Below are 20,375 nucleotides of genomic sequence, written 5' to 3'. Positions count from 1 at the left end.
CCTCGACGTCCTCCCGATTGCCCGCGAGCTTCTCTTCCTGTCCATACGGTAATTTCCTACTGTGCGACAGAGAGTCGCGTGGCTGTGACGCAATCGTTAGCCTACTTTTACAAAAACTGCTTCTACAGGGCCATAACGTAAGCTACAAGGTAATGGAGCCTTAAATACATTTTCGTGTTTCTTTAGAAATAAATAATGGACAAATGGAGTCTTTAAACGCCTCAGATGTGAAGTTATTCGCTGTCAAAGTGACGCAAAAATGAATGGGAGTCAATGGGATGCTAACTGCAGGTGGGGTTCCGTTAGCCAATGGCGGCGTCCGGGGGTGCTTCAAAATAATACAAATCCCTGCCCCCTTGGGTATGTCCCCCACTGAATCGGCTTCATTAGCCTATATACGGTTTGCAAAGATACAATTATAAAATTACTGCAAAACTTGAATCTATCAATATTTATGTTCTATTATGCATTTTCCTTGTTATATGACTAACAGAAATCCATGAAATAATATAGGCTAGGCTATAGGCAGACACACAGTAATTAGATATAAGTAAGATATGTATTCAATGTTGATTTTGAAATTAGTGAACATCACCATATATATGATTTGAAAAAATTATAAATTACAAATGAACATTTCTAAAGACAGTTAATATTTTACATAGAATATCACAAAAATATTAACAACTTGTTTTTTCAACATCTTCAGTGAAAGTGCACACAGTGAACGTTTCAATGGCAAGAAAAAAACAATCTATGAATGTCCTATTACAGGCGGAAAGGTACAAAAAAGATGTGCAATCTAGCAAGTGCACACATGAACTATAAACACCTACTAAAATGGATTTTGCCATTGACTGGCGCTAACGATTTCAGCAGCTTTCAGTCCATAATGGCGGACGCGCCTCCGCAGCATCATCTACAGACTGTTACCCATAACACAACAGAGTTTCGCCTCTTGGGCTTCTGTACTCTTTGGCACGGCTTACCTGCTCTTTGGCATGCGTCATCGTTCAGGGACGTGATGTCATCCATGTGCCCTGCTGCTGTTTGATTGAGTCACGGCCAGCTGTGTTGCCGCTCGTAAAAGTTTCGCCGAAGCTGCTAGCCACTGGCAGTGCTGTTTGCTGGTCACTGTTGTCGGGAGAGTTGAATGTGGACCTCTGAGACAGGTAGGAGAAGCATTTGCGTGCAACAGCGTTTTGTAAACCACGTTTCTATGAGTTGTTTGAGCGATTAGTCTGATTAATCCGTATGCCCACTGTAGTGTAAGATCTGTCTGCGCCGGTGAGCGTTGTCGGAGGCATTCGGCCCTATTCATCGCATATTGATCCCGGGACAGCGTGTTCAGTTGTGAGTATAGAGTTACTGTTAGAGCATTGAAGCCAAGGGGGAAGAACTTTCAGCGTAACATCCTCTGTTTTGTTTTTAGGCATGCGATAAGGACCATATCGCCATTCTGAACGAGAGTTATCTGCCTGGTGCTTCATTGTGGAGCCTGTTTGCGCTGTGCCTTACCAGCTGCTGTTCTGTTTTGTGCTGTTCGGTTTGTTTTGTTCTGTTTCACGCCAGGTGAATGGTTCTAAGTGAATCGTTTCCAGCGAATCATCCGAGCGAACTGCTTTTGAGAATCACAAGTAACCCATTCTGGGTGAACCATCGCAATAAGTGAACCGTTTCGGTGAACCGCATCGAGTGAATCGTTTCAAACGAACTATTTCCACTGACGGTGACTTTGTAACCGTGGTATGTTTTGAGTTTTTGTTTTCTTTTTGTTTATTACTTTGATTCATGTTAATGGGTGAGTGGGTTTCTGAATTTGTATTTGTTTCCGACTCAATTATTGTGTTGGTGAATTTATATATTATTTTTGGTTGACTTATGCTGCTGAAATTGTGATCTTTTGTTTACAGAGTTTTCTTGTTTTTTTGGGTTTTGATTTGTGACGATCAGGTCGGGACCAAGGAGCTGGTCCCCTCCTGAAATTGTAAACCAAGTTTATTTTGTTTACTTATTATTTTGTTTACTTATTATTGTTTATATATTTTGTTTACATATCACTGGTTAATGTCTCTTTTCTTTTGCTTTTTGGCAGGTCCTGGGCACCCGGGGGCAGACAAGTGACAAAATTAGGTGGTGGTGTCGTCCTCACTGTGTGCCGTGGTCTTCTCTGACATGAGTCGTTGAGTGTGCTGTGCTGGTGTGTGTGCACTGAGTAGAGTAATTTCCAAGAAGGTGATATCCCGAGACTGCCCCCTGGGTGTGCCCAGGTCCCTCCACAGCCAACATTAGAATTTAGCAAATTGAAGTGATTGCTGGTCAACACCTTTTAATGACAAATGTCTTTTAATGATTAATAAAATAAATGTACATTTTTTTTTTTTTGCAATTCATCTGTGTCTCTGACTCAAAGTGATTAGGACCTGTGCGTGCCTTCTACATTAGAGGTACCGTTAGATTCCTGGGGTGAAATTCCCCAGGTGGCGTAGTCGAAAATAGGTTAATTAAAACTGCCTGAGCGAACACCGCTACGCTACATATATATATATATATATATATATATATATATATATATATATATATATGTGTGTGTACATATATGAGGGGCTCTTTTCCAACATGCTATAAATCCATTTAAATAGTTTTCAGGAAAATTACTACTTTTTTTTTTACGTAGACCCACACATTTTGTGAATATTCAATTTATCCTGTTAATTTTTTTTTTTTTTTTTTTTTTGCTCAGTCTGAACATGTTGAACAATTATTAAATCAAACAACAAATTGTTGATAATAAATTATTATTATTTTTTTTTTAACGCTATAAATCCATCAATTTTTTCCAAAAATGTATGGTTTGTCTTAAAAAGGCAAGTCAGTCAGTAATAAATACATTGGCATTAAGTTAAGTGTCGAACCCATAAAAAGTAGAACCATTGTCCACTTTACATAAAAAAAATCACGACATGACCTTGTGTGAGTGAGAGAGTGACGCCTGGTTCACACCGGATGCGGAAGCGTCGCGGAACGGAAAATCACGCGCGGTCCGGCGCCTGCCTGTTCACACTAGAGGCGTATTCTTCGCAGCGGTCGACAAGCGCTTCTGCTCAGTTGTTGTTTATTCAGAGCTATTTTTTTACATCATGGGTAAGTAAATAACCTCATAAAATGAATACACCATGTTTCTGTAACCAAGAAGTTTGTACACTTCTTGTATTAATACTTTTTGTTAATACTCGCGGTATTTTAATTTGAAAATTGCTTATATTTTGACAATTGACCGGATGTCTCGTGTTTCTTGGTGTGACTTCCTGCCGGAATGGACGCGAATCACTCGCGGCTCGCGCAAAAAATAGACCAGACGCCGAAACTGGCGCTTCACGGCGCTCCGTGTCTGGTGTGAACGACACCATAGGTTAACATGGGCGCCGAAAGGAAGCGGCCTCCGTTCCGCGCCGCTTCGGCGTCGCTTCGGCGTCCGGTGTGAATGGGCCTTGAGTGGCCTTCACACCAAACGCGAATAGAGCGTCAATGCAAAGTATCATCTGGAGGTCCTGCGGCGCAAAGCTGAGGCGTTTAGCGCGGCGCGAATGAGGCGAATTGAGCGTCTGGCGCGATACGCGCGAGTGATTTCATTTGAGGGTGAGAGAGAGAGAGAATTCTGATTAGTCCAGAGGATGTGTCGCGTTTAGGCTAAAAATAGGTTCGGCGCTTATCGCGGTTTGGAAAGAAACTGCATCTTGCAGTACATTTTAAACAAGGAAATATATAGCGATTTGGCATGAAACGTTGATGGAGCAGTGAGGTTCAGTAGCTACACAGCAAAATGACATGACAAACTCATTTTTTTTTTAAATGGCGTTTTGGAAAAGAGCTCTTCATATAGCCTATATATAACCATTTTTTCTTTCAACTGGAACGCCGTCCCCCCTCGAAATTCACTCCCCACACTCCACTTTTTTATATCTGCCGCGCATACCCGGTCCGCCCCTAATCATTATCATGATGGAGCGCATCACCACACTTATAACAGGGTCAGAGTTTGTTTTTGGAGCAACAGTGTTGTATACTTGCGAGAAAGGGTAAATGTGCTTTATGCTTTTTATTCTCTTTATATTGTATGAAATGTATGAAGGCCCTAAATGGACATGGTGGTGGAAACAATTTGGGATGGGAGAAAAAAATATTTTCAAATCGTCTGCGTTCCCTCACAACACTTCTGTGTTCTCTAGCAAAGATGTTTGTGTTCTTTTGCTAAACCTGTTGTGAGCTCAGGCAGACGGTCCCTTCAGACTTTTCTCTCTACCACCTGCTCAAAGAGACCAATTTATATTATAAACTCGTTTTGAGGAAAATTGGGTTGTAGCTTGTTGTTACTATTGGAAAGTGATTGGGAGATTACAGAGGAGGGAAGTTATGGTGATGCTATTCACTTTGAGTGTATATCTATACATGGGCAGTGGGATTATGAGCCTGTTTGTGCGGTTAAGATTATAGAGAAACACTTCTGCATTTTAGATTAGATTAGATTCAACTTTATTGTCATTACACAAGTACAGGTACAAGGCAACGAAATGCAGTTTAGGTCTAACCAGAAGTGCAATAGCAGCAAGTGCAGGATATACAGTGGTTCCATAAGTGCAGAACATGGATATGTACTGAATAAATATAGAGTTGAATACTATTATAAACAAAAATTTACAGATAGATTGTCCTATGAATATAATATACAGATAATATACAGATAACTATTACTGTGAACAGAATTTACAGCTAGATATGTACTGAATATAATATACAGATGGCTATTACTATAAACAGAATGTTTACAGATAGATATGTACTGAATATAATATACAGATGGCTGTTACTATAAACAGAATTTTACAGATAGATATGTACTATGAATATATATACAGATGGCTGTTACTATAAACAGAATGTGAGCATAATATACAGATGGCTATTACTATAAACAGAATTTTACAAATAGATATATGTATAAGTTAGGCTAATGAGCAGTATAACAATGGATTTAAAGTAGTGCAAATAAAGTTTGGACAGAAGCTATCCGAGTGAGTGCAGTGGAAAGTAATTGCATATTACAGTTAAGGTACGATATTGCAATGTATATATAAACAGTCGGTACTGTAAATAAACAGTCGGCAGTGCAAATTGAGCATATTCCAGTCAAGGTAGTAGTGCAAGATGCATATGTAAACAGTTGTTACTGTAATAACAGTCAGCAGTGCAAATGAACATTATAGTATTGCAAATAACAAAATGGAGGCAGGTGTGAGGAGGGAGAGGAGAGTCAATCAGTATATGAGGGGAGTGGGATCAATGAGGGTTAGAGTTTAATAAAGAGACAGCTCTGGGGAAAAAACTGTTCTTTAGTCTGCTGGTCCTGGTCCGGAGGCACCTGAAACGCCTGCCGGAGGGCAGGAGAGAAAACAGTCTGTGGGCTGGGTGAGAGGAGTCCTTAAGGATGCTGCGAGCTCGATGCAGACAGCGTTTCCTCTGGATGTGCTCGATGGCAGGTAGTGGAGTCCCAGTGATGCGCTGGGCGGTTTTCACCACCCGCTGCAGTGCCTTGCGCTCTGCAACAGAACAGCTCCCATACCACACTGTAGCACAGTTGGTCAGGATGCTTTCTATTGCACAGCGATAGAAGTTCACCAGGATAGTGGAGGAAAGCTGATTCTTCCTCAGTGTCCTCAGGAAGAAAAGGCGCTGGTGAGCCTTCTTGACCAGGCTGGAGGTGTTGGTTGTCCAGGTCATGTCCGCCGAGATGTGGATCCCCAGGAACTTGAAACTGGAGACACGCTCAACAGCCATTCCATTGATGTGGATGGTGTCGTGTGTGCCTCTTGACACTTTCCTGAAGTCCACGATGAGCTCCTTCGTTTTGGTGGTGTTGAGGAGCTGGTTATTTTCGCTGCACCATGTGGCCAGGTGCTTGATTTGTTGTTGACCTTACTGCATTTTATTAAATAATGTAAATCTTGTTTCAGAAATTAGATGTGAAGTTCCACATGGCCAGCATGTGTATGACCTGTACTCTTACTTCTGGGGAGATCTGAAATTGGGAGTAAAAAGATCTTACTATTGCATGTCTGGATATTATCAAATGTCAGCAGAGGCCACATGCACACAAGACGGATGGACACCAAAACCACTGTGTGCTGGTATGTGCTCATATTAATGTTACAGTTTGTGCAAATGATTATCATATAATATGAATTCTAATTAATTATGGATATTTGTTTACAGTAAACATGTGTGCAACACCAAACATCCCAAATGCAGAGATTGTGGGAGATCAGAGAACACACTACAACATCAATTCAAGAATACAATATAAATGTCGTCCTGGGTTTGAACCAGAGCAGCCTGTACAAATCACCTGCAATTCCCCGAATGAATGGACAGGCATACGACAATGCACTGGTATGTTACAGTAACGTATATTACAGATACTATAACTTTTTCAATATTCAAATCATTAAATATCTTCACAATGATAACTCAATTTATGTATGTGCTCATATTAATGTTACAGTTTGTGAAAATTATTTAACTTAATAATTGATATTGAACATATTATTCATATTATGAATTAAGAATTTTAAATGAGTAGAAAAAATAGAGCTTAATAAAACATTTTGTATAAATATTAATGGAATAAGGAAATGGATCATTTAGTTTATGTGATTCGTGTTCATACATTTAATTTTTTTTAAAATATGTTTAAATTTAAGTTTAAGATTTATACTAAATGTTTTATTAAGCTCAGGTTTTTTAATCATTTAAAATTCTTAATTCATAATATGAATAATATGTAAGGATTATTCAATTGAATTTGATGGAATTTTACTATTAACTGAAATGCCTAAATCTTGAAAAATGGCTTAGAATTGTTTTGAGTGTAAGATTATAGAGAAACACTTCCGAATTTGGCACTGAACTTATTGCATGTTATTACTGTAAAATATTGTAAATCTTGTTTCAGAAATTAGATGTGAAGTTCCACATGACCAGCATGTGTATGACCTGTACTCTTACTTCAGGGGAGATCTGAAATTGGGAGCAAAAAGATCTTACTATTGCATGTATGGATATTATCTAATGCCAGCAGAGGCCACATGCACACGAGACGGATGGACACCAAATCCACTGTGTGCTGGTATGTGCTCATATTAATGTTACAGTTTGTGCAAATGATTATCATATAATATGAATTCTAATTAATGATGGATATTTGTTTACAGTAAACATTTGTGCAACACCAAACATCCCAAATGCATAGATTGTGGGAGATCAGAGAACACACTACAACATCAATTCAAGAATACAATATAAATGTCGTACTGGGTTTGAACCAGAGCAGCCTGTACAAATCACCTGTAATTCCCAGACTGAATGGACAGGCATACGGCAATGCACTGGTATGATTTTTGTATCATTAATGATTATTATAATTGATTTTATTTATTATTACTATCACTTATTATTATTCTCATTATTATTATAGAAATTATCAGAATTTTGCTTCATTCTGATTGGATATTCTCCAAATTAAATGTAACAAAATAAAGACGCTACATTTTAAATATTTGTTTAAAAGTTTGAAAGTGTTGTGAATCTTCTTCAATCTCACTCATTTCCAATGCCCGACAGATTAATTCACCACAATATACTTTATGATTTGATTCAAGAAGAACAAGAGCGAACAGTGTAAATATTGCTTGTGCACAGAGTGGTCTGGTGTAAGAAAACCCTCTCTTTGACTTTAATAAATGATTAACTTGTTGATCCCCAAGCAGACAAGAGTATCAGAGACAGACCAACAAAGATACTTGTGAAACTCCTCGGCTTCGTCTTTTGGTTGTTTTTCTTTAATTGTGGCCAATAAGGCAAGTTCTTTTTGTTCTTGTTACTTATTTAAATGTCTTTTTCATTTAGATTTAATTGATTTGAAAATAATCGTTATTATATGAACTTTCCAAAACATTTAACTGTATCTCTAGAGAGTGTTGACTAGTTGTGCAAGTACTTCAGCATTTAATATACACAGTCGTTGTGTGACGTTTCTGCTTCTCAAAATGTCTTTGAGAAAACAAATATGGAAACTTAGAACCAGTTTAAAAATCTTCATACACTGATGGTGAAACAGTGATAGTGAACTGCATGACAAGTTATATTGTACTTATATTGTACTTGTGTAACTGGTCCTATTTGACCTGCTCCTTGCTGGATTCAAACCAGGGACTCCGGCGTGGGAGACGGACACACTAACATGGACTCTAAAGACCACAGCCTCTAGTGTCAACTGCTAGTGCATCTCTTGAGGCCATGGGTTTACACTCTCTTACTGTACTACGACAGTTACACTTGTAAAGAATGTAAAAACATTGTGCTCACAGTTTCGTCATACTGCCTTTATCTTGAATTTTTTCAATATCCAATCAAATCATTATACATCTGCATAATGATGACTCAAAACATATGAGATCAGAATTTTTATGTTTTTAAACTGTTTCCTCGCAGAAAAGCAGAGATCGTGCCGTGATCTATCCGTGGTAAACGGGTTGATATACAGCCACCCCTCCAATGAGGAAGAAATCTTTTACACCTGCAACACGGGTTATAAACCCTTCACTGGGAACTGGTGGGATTCAGTGACATGCAGCAAAGGCTCTTGGTCTGAAGAACCTCGGTGTATCCGTGAGTTTTATTATTGTCAGTCTCAGGTGTTAGACGAATGATAGTGTACTGAAATGTGCTTCCTGTTTTCTGTCTTTACAGGGGAGGAAGAATGTGGTGCTTTTCCCAGTGTTCACCATGGAAAACTAAAGCAAAGCCTTCGTGATCGAGGAACTGCTGAAGTGGAATGTGATCCAGGGTTCATATCAACTCAACGCTTCATAACATGTATCAGAGGTACATGGGAGAAACCAGTTTGTGAGGGTGAGCTTCTCAAACTCTTATTGCATGTTTGTGGGGAGCAGTGACAGCATATAGTGGAAAATAGACACTATTTATTGACGATGTTAATCTGGATCATACTGGATTTCATGAATTTCCATAAACATTTTTTTTTTTTTTAGTGGATGTCAGTTGTAACATTCCTCCAAAGGTGGAATATGCATTCATAACATCTAAACCTGAAGAATTTTATGCACATGGATCTAGTGTGACATATGTATGTCGAAGCTCATTCTTAATGAATGGGAAGAGTACAGTTTTCTGCCACAATGGAACTTGGGAAGAAACACCAACATGTGAAGGTAAGGTTTTGATTGGTGATGATAACTGACTTTTAAAACGTCTTACAGATTATTTAACCCTCTGGTGTCCTTCATTTCAGAGTCACACTCAAGACCTTCGGGACCAAATGGTCCGGGAGGATGGGAATAATATTTATTAAAAAAAAATCATCATTTTTTTTTTTTACTTGTTTTTTATAATATTTTTTCTTTTCTTTTTTGGTGTTTTGAGATAATTTTATGATTTATAATTAATATTTATGCAATAATTATGACCCATTTTTTCCCATTGAATATAATAGAAATCTTTTATATATATACTTTTTTTTTTTTTTTTTTTATTAAAGGGTAACTAAACCCCCTGGTCAGAGCCTGACTCCACCCACTGTCAATATTTGAAAAATGCTAGAAAAGTGGGCAGACCCCAGCGGAGATAGAGGGGACGAACCGTGAGCGGGGGGGGCGTGCACCTGAGACCTGCTGTCAGACTCTAAAATGGAGTTTGCTCACAGAGTCGAAAGACGACGTAAAGTGCATCTGATGAGTTTTATCAGAGCCCGTCATTCTCTGGTTTTATCGAGTTGATGTCAATAGCGCGCGCTCTCTATAGGCATATTCATATTTTGCCGCTATGTGAAAAAATCCAGCAAAATGCGCCGACGCGTTTGTCGACCCCAGAGGATTAACTTTAGCCTAACCATAAATTGTGATTAAAATATATATGATCACTCACATCAAGACGCCGCTGCGGTGGTGGAGTCCATGCAGTATCAGCAGCATTTTGCACTGTCGCTTTTCAGCGCGAGCTGTGTGGAGGAGAAGCCCATTTCCACCTCTATTGCGTTGGAGAAGCAATCCCGCGAAAATGCAGGTTTCACACTCACGGTCTTCCAGGCCAAGTGCATGCAAACACTGGCGCCTATTTTCCAAGTCTGCTGGAAAGCTATGCAGTCCAGCAGTGCTGTTGCAACCAGCAACACTACACCTACGTACCCTCCTGACCACTGTACACAGATAAATCTACGCTAGCTCATACCAAGGGCGTGGTGAGCTCGTACCAGGGGCGTGGTAGAGCTGGAACCTGCTTACGTCACCTGCCACCTTTTACGTCACTTGCCACCGCAACATCCAATAGGAAAATTCAACTGCAGTAGCCACCGTTCAACCTTAAGAGGGCAGCACTCAGACGTTTTTACACCATATATTGTAAAATTAAAACACTTTATACCCAAATGTCAAAAAAGTTACTCGAATCAATGAACAGCACTAATAAAGCCTCATTCTTACAGATCATTAAATAAAAAAAGTGGGTTTAGGGTTTAGTTACCCTTTAAAGCTGTATTTCATTTTAGAGTCAAGCCTAGGCCTCATGAAATCAATTTTTTAAATGAGATGGGTGCCATCTGGTGGATACACTGAGCATTTTTATCACGCAATAGCACATTTTTACCACTAGATAGATTTACAGCTTTCTGTAGAAAGGCTTGCGAATTCTAGTGATTTTTGAACATATTTGCCAAAAAATTTTCAGGTTGTTGATTTTAAAATATAATAACAGATTTACAAAGACTATTTTTGTATTTTTTGTTTGTTTGTTTTATACAAAAAATGTGTTTTCATATTTTTGACAATTTCCCATTAATTTCCAATGGGGGTCATTTTTGACCAAAGAGCAGAAGTGTGACGACCACTTAGCATGCTCGGATCATGACCTCAATATTTTTTGTGTGTTCACATACCTAATACCATAAAAGTCACCTAGTTTCGTAACATTCCGAAGAAGCTGTGATTTTTAAAAATTCAAAATAGATTTATGTAATCTGAATTTATTAGTGTGTATGTGTATAAAAGTGTGTTTGTGTGTGTGTGTGTGTGTGTGGATGTGTCTGTTTTGCACTCTTGACGTTTTATAGATTCACCCCTTCAAAAAAAACTCTGTATTTTCACATTTTTGCCAATTTCCCATTCATTTCCTATGGCGGACCATTTGGTCCCGAAGACCTTGAGTGTGACTATTTTTTTTACAACCACTTAGACTATTCAAATCCTGTCGCCAATTTTTTTGGATGTTCATATACCAAGTACCAACAAAGTCACCAAATTTCGGACCATTCCGATGAAGCTATGATTTTATACATTTTTTTATTTAAACATTTTGGGACCATTTGGTCCGAAGAACACCAGAGGGTTAAATAATAATTATTTAAATAATAATTGGGGGGGCTTATTTGACAATCAAGAGGAATAACATCAAGTCCCCAGATAAGTTTTCTGTCCAGTCAAATGCTCTCTAGAATTTAGAAGTTTTAGTGCCATTGTGCTATAATCCTTTCTTGTAAAAAAGTTCTAACCTGAGAAAAAGGATTGAGAGATTTAAAAATGGTCACATTAATCCTCAGTGAAATCGCAAAACAAAATGATGATAGCAACTCTTTAAATAAACTAGTAGAGACACTAAGTATAATGTACACACCTGAATGCATCTGAAGCTATTAATGAGGGAAATTTAAAATAATGTATCTGACTCCACAGGCTCTCGCCACATATAGTTTTTCTTGAGAAATTTTGGACACATGACACTGAAAAATAAGATTTGTACAGAAATAAAGAAATTCTAGTGCACTGAGCCATATAATGAAATTCCAGTAGATGGATCTGTGAAAATGGAAAATGGAGTGGAATGTTTTTCTGCACAAAAGAGTTAAAATGTTATGAATCTAGAATCAAATTTACTTACATAATGGGTAAAAATCGACTAAATCCATGATGAACAACAGCTGAGAATGATTGTGAATTAAGTGGATAAAATTAATTTTATTTATTTATTTGTATCACAAATCTCACACGAGCTAACACACCTCAGTCAGGATACACATTATATTATTTTTTTTCATGAGGTTGTAAGGGATAGATACTCCTTTTACTCAAGTTTTCTTGGCTGTAAAGCGGCTTGTGCAATATCACATGTTAAAAATGTAATTGTTATGCTAAACCATACTCATTGCAAGTTAGGGCCACATAAAGTATAAAAGCTTCTGTGTGGATAAATATGTGATCAAGTGTCTGCTTTCTCTAGAGGCAACATGTTCTCTAAACACAGCAGTGGAAGACTTAAAAATAAAGCGATCCCCTGATATTGAGGGTTCAGTCAAACCTGGACACAAGATAATGTTTTCATGCAATGGACAAGGGCTGATATTAAAAGGACAGAGAGAAATCACCTGTCAGCCAAATGGAGAATGGAGCAGCCCTTTCCCTAAATGTGTAAGAGGTAAGGTTATATGCTTATTTAGTTGAGTTTTATTAGCAGTGTTTGCAAGCATCACTATTGCTCATGTTAAAGTAAATGCTCAACTTTGATACGTAATTCATCGACACATCGTCTCTCTTGATTTGGGCCAAGAAGATGTCCTAGCAACCAACCAGAATAACCTAGCAACAGCATAGCTACGCACTAGCACTGTGGGAGCGAATTTTACATGGATAAACGCAATTTTGATTCAAAATTAGATCTAGTTAGAATATATTTTATGGAAAAATTCACAGATCTATTCAATTCAGAAAGACATTTTAAAGCATTTTAGAAAAATGACCACAAATTCTCATATTGATAATGTGCATTACATTAATAACATTAATGTAACATTACCATTAACTATGTTATTATCTTCTTGGGTGATCTAAAAAGAGTTTAAAAATAAATAAATAAATAACTTTGCTTTCCCCTTCAGAAAAATGTGGACCTCCACCACAAGTGGACTCTTCAGATACAAAAGAAATGACAAAACCTGAATACAATTCAGGGGAGAGAGTTGAATACATCTGCTTTAATAAATACACACTGGATGAGCGTCACCCCTACTCCAAATACATGACCTGTGAACAAGGCGAATGGAAAGGGAATATTAAGTGTTTAAGTAAGTATGGACACTATACAACAAAGATATGTGAGTCTTTTCTAACAGTATTTATTGCTATTATAATTATTATTATTTGTAAGTTTGATGTAATCTGTAATTATACGCTGTGTTGATGAATCAATGAATGTATATTGTAACAGTGACAGTGAGATGTTGTTTGTTTCAGAGCCTTGTTCAGTGACGGTGGAGGAAATGGATAAAAGAGGTATAGAGCTGCGATGGGCTCCACAGCAAAAGATATTCTCACCACATGAGCATAAAATCACCTTTGCATGTCAGAGGGGCAAATATTTAATAGGCAGTATCCCCCTAATACAATACTGTAATGATGGAGAGATGAATTTGCCTGAGTGTGTGTGACAAGGAGAATAAAACATCACTGATGCATCAGCTGTACTACTAATAAAAAACAAATAGAGCAAATCAAAATAAAACCTTTTACAATTCAGTTTCTCTGTTTTGTAATTCTTGCAATTAAAACTAAATAAATGATAAAATCAACATGTTTAAAATGTGCTTAAAAAAACAAACAAAAAAATAACATTAATGCCAGCTAATGTGTATAAAAAAAACAAAAACAAATAAAAAACATTTTCAAAAAAGATTGCAAAAAGCCTGTAAGAACAAAGAGAAAAGTGCTAATATTTTTTACTATCACGCAAATATGGGGAAAAGAAATAGCCTACATTAGTTATTAAACTTTCTTTTTGCTCTGGGTTTCTGATTACAAATGTGATGACAGTGTCTGTGTCTAGACAAAGAAACACTGACAACAGAGAATATAATGGGGATAAAAAAAGAAGGCTGTCTATTAAGTAAATGTATGTTATTAGTGGAATATTAAACGAAATATAGTAAAGACAATATAGCTGTGGTGCGCGAGCTGATAAGAGAGAGAGAGAGAGAGAGAGAGAGAGAGAGAGAGAGAGAGAAAACACTTCTGTTGATGCTCTTGATTGTTGATGATCGTTCACTCAGCACGTGTTATTTGGATTAAAACTAAACCGTATATGTTATAAAAACATGACCTGTTACCTGATTTATGAATAACGAGTGGATCTCTACATTAGGACCAGGTACGTGCACACATAGACATCAAAGGGGGCTTGAGCACCTGCCCTTTTTATTCCTGGAGAGAAAGTGCCCTTTTTTCTGGGGTGCTTTTTTTCTATTTTTGAAAAATAATATATATTCCTGTTTGCGCACAGCTTCCCTGTCAAACAAATATATTTATTGAAAAATAGTATATCTAAATATCAGGTCCATCCAAGTGATCTGAGGGCGCGCGCGCATCCTGGTGTGTGACGTGTACGCAGACTGGTGCATAGATATATGGCTTGGCCTTGGCTACGGCAGGTCATTGGAACGAATGTCTTTAAGGCGACATCTAGTGTATATATCTATGCACCAGTCTGCGTCACGTCACACACCAGGATGCGCGCGCGCCCTCAGATCACTTGGACGTGGTCTTTGTATAAGAGCTAAAAACGATATAAATACTGTTCGTTTTCTCACACAAACCGCTCGTTTCGTGTCTTAGGCCATCAATGTGTACTTACGATGGGGAATTGTTTCAATTTGGACTCTGTGCATCCTCTTTGAGACCGTGACCATCATTATATGACTGACAGACAAGAACGGTTTGACCTAAAAATATCAAAATTTAAACTAAGTTACTGCGGAAAAAAAGACACCTACATCTTGGATGCCCTCGAGGTAAGCTAAAACATACCAACATTTTATTTCAAAGTGAACTATCCGTTTAACTAGTTGACGCCTAATTTGCATACAGAACGTCCCCATCAAGAGTCTTTCCCCCTGAAATTTAGAAATCTAAATTGGTGAATTTAGAAGAAATCTACAGATGCAAACAGATGGAGGATACACTCTAAAAAAATGTAGTAAATCTGAGTAACTGCATCTGGTACATTAATACATAAAACTGAGTAGAAATAAGTTAACATTAAACAATAAAAATAACAATATTTATAAATTAACGTTTTATTTATGAGTAATTTAACTTTTTTTATTTCCTCTAAACCTTTATAAAATAGTATTCCATACAACCACATAAATGACATTGGCTTTTATTGAATTTTTACTCAATTATTTTGGTAAGTTTAATTCAAACAATCAAGTAAGATTTTCAGAGATTTTATTAAGTTAATAAAGTTCAATATTTCTGTAATATTTACTAAGCCACAGAATATTTTTTAGAGTGTAGTAGGTTTAAAACAAACTCCATCTAAATGTGGATTTTGAAGGTTTTATTTGATGATGATGATACAGTCCTCCCTCAAATGTGAAACTAAGTCCATGTCAGTCACCATCAGTTATTGTGTGTGTGTGTGTGTGTGTGTGTGTGTGTGTGTGTGTGTGTGTGTGTGTGTGTACATGCATAAACATCTACAGGGACATGGACCTTCAGAAGGTTGCCCGCTGTAAGGGAGGAAGGAGAGACAACCAGGGAATGGAAGTAACAGAGTTTATTTTGAAGTAGAAGACCTTTTTTTTTAATAATAATTTTATTAAATTGCTGTATTTTTGTATTTTGTCAATCATTTTTGCAGTGATTTTTTTTCCAGTAAAGTTAACAAAATAGCAGCAACAGCCCTCTTCAGTTTAGAGTGAATATTTGTGTTGATTTTAAAGTGTTATGTATTCTGATAACACCAAAATTATTAAAATGATATATAGTGCCTTGTGCAAAAATAAACAAATTATTAGTAAAACACGCCCCTCTGCTTGATGCAGTTATTTAGGTTATTCTAAATATATACTTGAAACTAGTAGCATCTTTTTAAAATGAAACAATTGCGTGAGTTTGAGGAAGATAAAATTAATTAACTTTTTAAATAAATTTTTTAAAAAGGAAGTCAGAGTTGCGTTAATATATATATATTTACTTTTTTGTTAAAAAAAAAGGAAAAAAAATACGTAATTATGAGAAGTGCCCTTTATTTCATTTGAGCCCCTGCCCCTCAAAATGTCTGTGCACGTCCCTGATTAGGACGTTTGCAGGTCTAGAAGTTCCATGAACGCAAACATCCAAAGCGCGCGCCCGAAAACTAACGTCAGACAGCGTTCGAATACTGAATTGAATTGTCTTTAACACAGTGGTTCTCAAACTTTTTCAGGAGAAGGCCCCCTTGTGTAGGGTGAAACCTTTTGTGGCCCCCCAAAAGAAAACTCATGACGAAAACATCCTCAAACTTACAATTTTACTTACAAATTTTAGATTGTACCAAAAACAAATGAATTTGTACAATGCTGGAACAACAATTCTGTTTGTAGCCTTATGTCTCTGATGTTGAATATACAAAATTTGTTAAATTCTACATTTCATAAAATATAACAAATTGTTATAAAAAATTGTTTTGACAGTTAACAATAATGTTGTCTGAAAAGTGCAACAAAAGTTTTGAATACTGAACAGTAATTTATGATGTCCATAGTAGAAGATACTGAAAAATTAATTTACATATGATTGTAAAAAAGTGCATTAAACTTCTTACATTTTAATGTAGTAAATGACAGTGGCTCAAGTTTGGTTTGCAATTTGAACAGCAATCTGTTTTTTCAGCAATATTTTTTTCTGCAAGGAACATAAAAAAAAAATTCTGCTCTACTTAAAGAAATAGTTTTTCAATATAGAAGACATTATACAAGTTTTACAATATAAAATAAATCATGCAATGCAGACACATCAATTTAGTAACCACTGTTCAAGTACACACAACCTCAGTGGGAAGGGTGAGACTGTCTTTCTTTGCAGAGCTTATCAATTCTGTGTGTTATTGGGGACAGGCAAACTCTCAAGTCATCTTCCACATTAAGCCGTGCCCTGTATTTTGTCTTTATTGCCATCATGGCTGAGAAAGATGTCTCACAAAGGTATGTTGTTGGGAAAGGCAGCAATATTCTCATGGCCTGAAGAGCAACCTCCTTGTACTCCTTTTCAACTGTGGGCCAAAATTCTGCTGGGCCCTGCTGATTAAATCTCATCCTGAGAGTACGATCACTGGACAGTTCCAAAAGTTCATCTTCAGCCTTTCCACTGAGGCCACTGGCCATCACATCACAAGAAAAGGGATCTCGAACCCAGTCATATTTCTCCATGTCAATGTCTGTGAAGTAGCGACTGAAATGTTCATTCAGTGAGGTGAGGTGACTGGTAATGGTGTTGAGCATGAAGTCCACTGCCATGCAGTTTGTATCCAAAAATTCTGATAGATTTGGAAACATGTCAGTGATGCCTCTTTGTAGTTTACGCAACCACAGGTCAGTTTTTCTCCTGAATGCATTTATTTTGTCACTTGCCTCCAGTATTGTGGAATAACATCCCTGAATGGACAGATTAAGTCCATTGAGACTACTGAAAATGTCTGCAAGGTATGCTAGTTTTGCCATCCACTGTTGGTCAGAAAAAAACAGTTCTAGATCAGGTTTATGTTCTTTCAAAAAATCATGAAGCTCACGTCTGAGTTCAAACACTCGCTCTAAAACCCTTCCACGTGAGAGCCACCGCACCTCTGAATGGAACAGTAGCCGATCATGAGCTGCTCCCATCTCTGTACATAGTTTTGCGAAGAGACGTGACTTCACGAAGTTGACAGCCGCTACTACTACTTCCAACACATCATGCAGCTCGGGTGCCATTAACTTCGATGCAAGTGCTTTACGATGAAGCATACAGTGAGTGGCTGCGATCTTTGGATTTATGGCTTGAATTCGGGTGACAACTCCACTTTGTGCCCAGTCATTGCTGCCTCACCATCAGTGCAAACAGACACGCATTTTTCCCAGCTCAGATTTTCTTCTACCATAAAAGTGTCCAACATTTTGAAAATTTCCTCACCTGTGGCTCTCCCCTCGAGTTCTTTTGAAAATAAAAAATCTTCCATAATTTTACTGTCCCATACATATCGAACGTACACTAATACCTGCACAGCACTCCTAACGTCAGTGCATTCATCAAGCTGAAGCGCGAACTGCTCACACGATCGTAATCTTTCGGTCAGTTGAGATTTTACATCAAAAGAGATGTCTTTGATCCGCCTGCTTACTGTATCGTTGGACAGCGGTATGGATTTAATCTTATTCGCGGCCTCCTCCCCGACCATCACTCGGCACATATCCACTGCTGCTGGAAGTATTAATTCCTCTCCGATTGTGTGAGGCTTTTTACATTTGGCTATTCGCAGGGCTGCAAGATACGATGCTTGCTGTGCTTTCTCAGGTATTGTCGTGATGTTAGTCAGTCGTACCTTTTGCTTGACGTATTCTTCTTTCTTTCTCTGAAAAAAATCCTTACTTTTATTTGCATGCTCCGGATGAATTGTTGTGAGATGTCAGTTGAGTTTATATGGTTTCAGTGCTTCAACGGATAAAATCTTCAAGCACAGTGTGCACTGTGGTCTGCCGTCACTATGTTCAATAAAGCCATATTTTATGTAGCCTACGAGTCGTCAAATTTACATCCTCTATCTAAAAACTTGTCCATTTTAAATAGTCTTGGCATTTATCGGCGTGTTCATGTCGTTGTGTTCACTAGTAGGCTACCTCACGGTTTGGTGACGTTTCAGCGTAATGTGCTGTGTATAATTGATATTATTTTAAAAATATATATATATTTTTTTAAATACATCATAGTTCACATAGGACAATCCTAACTTGCGTAAAGGTAAAATAATTTTTAAAAATAATTTCATATTCTAGAATTTCTTTGCGGCACCCCCTAGCGCCATCTAGTGGCCCCCAGTTTGAGAACCGCTGGTTTAACCAATCATAAGGCTTTTGAGGTGCTCTCTGCCTATCAATCATTTTGCACATTCACAGCAGGAACTCGTAGTGGTTTTCACAATGCATAATGTTCAAGATCAAAGACATTGAGCAATTGATACAGCTTTTTTTGTTGGTGGAGGAAAATAAAACTCATATGGCATATCTTGATTTGCTCTTGCCTAACTTGACAGGTAAATATACTTTCGTAAAAACCACGGGGGTGTAGAAATAGGGGCATGTCTACATCGATGACGAAAGTTCTCAAACTGCTAACGTCGCTTACAGCACCACAATGGCTGCCAGGTTTCCCAAAGCACAATGTAGAACATTAGTGACATGCTGGTTGCATTTAATCTCCGTGGCAGTTTTCTCAGAATCAGTGCCATCAAAGTTGCACGCAAAGATGTTCTCTCATAAAAGAGTAGAGCATGGGGCCACTCAAAAGTAGATTTTAGGCTACAATTTCAACTGATCTTTCAACTTCAAATTCGAAAGGACACAAAATAAATTAAACTGATTCATTATTTCAAAGTCAATGTCCATTATATACAAGATTTTAAATTTATTTTTATCTACTTAAAAACAATGTCTACCCCACATTTTGCACACAAAAAAAAAATGTCTGTATTTAAAGAAGGCTACATGATAGACACTATGACCCTGTTTACAGCTAAGAATGCGTTTTGTTCGATCGGATCACAAGTAGATGAGGGAGACACATTCCCGTTTACACCTGGTGTTTTAATCCGTCTCTTTTGTCCACTTTTGACGACTTCTGTCCTGATTTCTTTGAGGGGAGGGTCTATGTATGGGCTTTTTCAGATGTTTCAATCTAATGTATGAAACAAACTCTTGCAATTTACATATGAGCGCGCCTGGAAACAACGGAAAAACACACTGAGAGCAAAAGCTTTCATTTCTGATCTGACAGACGCAAGAGCACGCCGAACACTGTGAGTGTGTGTTAGAAATCAGGAATGGTGTGAGAACATTGTGTTTGGTGTGTTTTTCGTCTTCAAACCAAACTTGGGTCACCAGCCGACAAAGTTTAAATCCCTTCTGACTTGTGTACGTCCATTAATGTTTACTCATTAGGTCAGTAGGCTTTGAGAAGATCCGGTCGAATGCGTTATCAACTACCTCTGGAAGTGGTCGAAAGTGGACAAGCTCAAGCTCCCGTCCCCTTATTTAGTGTCGTCCACTTGTGATCCGATCGACCAAAACAAATCTTAATACCAGGTGTAAACAGGGCCTAAGATATGTAGTCCAGCTTTAATATGCAACTAAATGCAGTCAAAGTGTGATGATTAGGTTTTGAATAATTTAAAATGTTACATATTATGTGAATTTAATAATAAATGGTCGGTGCTTGTTTTTGCGGCCTGAACATGTTGAATCGGCTTTT

General features: G+C 37.6%; 2 protein-coding genes and 1 long non-coding RNA gene across 3 annotated transcripts in view; all 3 read left to right on the top strand.

Annotated features, from left to right (window-relative positions):
* The window catches only part of LOC311296138 (complement factor H-like), a 118,123-nt gene that overhangs the window by 72,959 nt on the left and 24,789 nt on the right, over positions 1–20,375 (top strand). The window contains exons 9-11 of the mRNA XM_084417799.1: positions 6,012–6,185; positions 6,271–6,447; positions 7,010–7,183. Coding sequence (XP_084273925.1) covers positions 6,012–6,185; positions 6,271–6,447; positions 7,010–7,183 — 525 coding nt within the window. The remainder of the gene's footprint in view (positions 1–6,011; positions 6,186–6,270; positions 6,448–7,009; positions 7,184–20,375) is intronic.
* On the top strand, positions 413–2,088 carry LOC311296175. The gene is made up of 3 exons (XR_014628509.1): positions 413–1,172; positions 1,268–1,353; positions 1,433–2,088. It is a non-coding gene; the product is annotated as an uncharacterized lncRNA (long non-coding RNA).
* Positions 7,314–13,634, top strand: LOC311296163 (coagulation factor XIII B chain-like). The gene is made up of 7 exons (XM_084417847.1): positions 7,314–7,445; positions 8,548–8,724; positions 8,806–8,967; positions 9,108–9,287; positions 12,343–12,537; positions 12,998–13,183; positions 13,353–13,634. The coding sequence occupies exons 4-7, from the start codon at positions 9,224–9,226 to the stop codon at positions 13,544–13,546; spliced, it is 639 nt and encodes a 212-aa protein (XP_084273973.1). The 5' UTR covers positions 7,314–7,445; positions 8,548–8,724; positions 8,806–8,967; positions 9,108–9,223; the 3' UTR covers positions 13,547–13,634.

Source organism: Rutilus rutilus (genome assembly GCF_951802725.1).
Source record: "Rutilus rutilus genome assembly, chromosome: 8".
NCBI classification, from domain to species: Eukaryota; Metazoa; Chordata; class Actinopteri; order Cypriniformes; family Leuciscidae; genus Rutilus; species Rutilus rutilus.
Note: the sequence above shows the minus strand (reverse complement) of the source record. Positions and strands in the feature narration are given on the sequence as shown.

Excerpts from the sequence above, each read along its gene's own strand:
- LOC311296163 (XM_084417847.1), top strand. The coding sequence starts at position 9,224 with ATGAATGGGAAGAGTACAGTTTTCTGCCACAATGGAACTTGGGAAGAA. Across the intron at positions 9,288-12,342 it reads AGAAACACCAACATGTGAAG|AGGCAACATGTTCTCTAAAC; the intron begins GTAAGGTTTTGA and ends TGCTTTCTCTAG. Across the intron at positions 12,538-12,997 it reads TTTCCCTAAATGTGTAAGAG|AAAAATGTGGACCTCCACCA; the intron begins GTAAGGTTATAT and ends TTTCCCCTTCAG.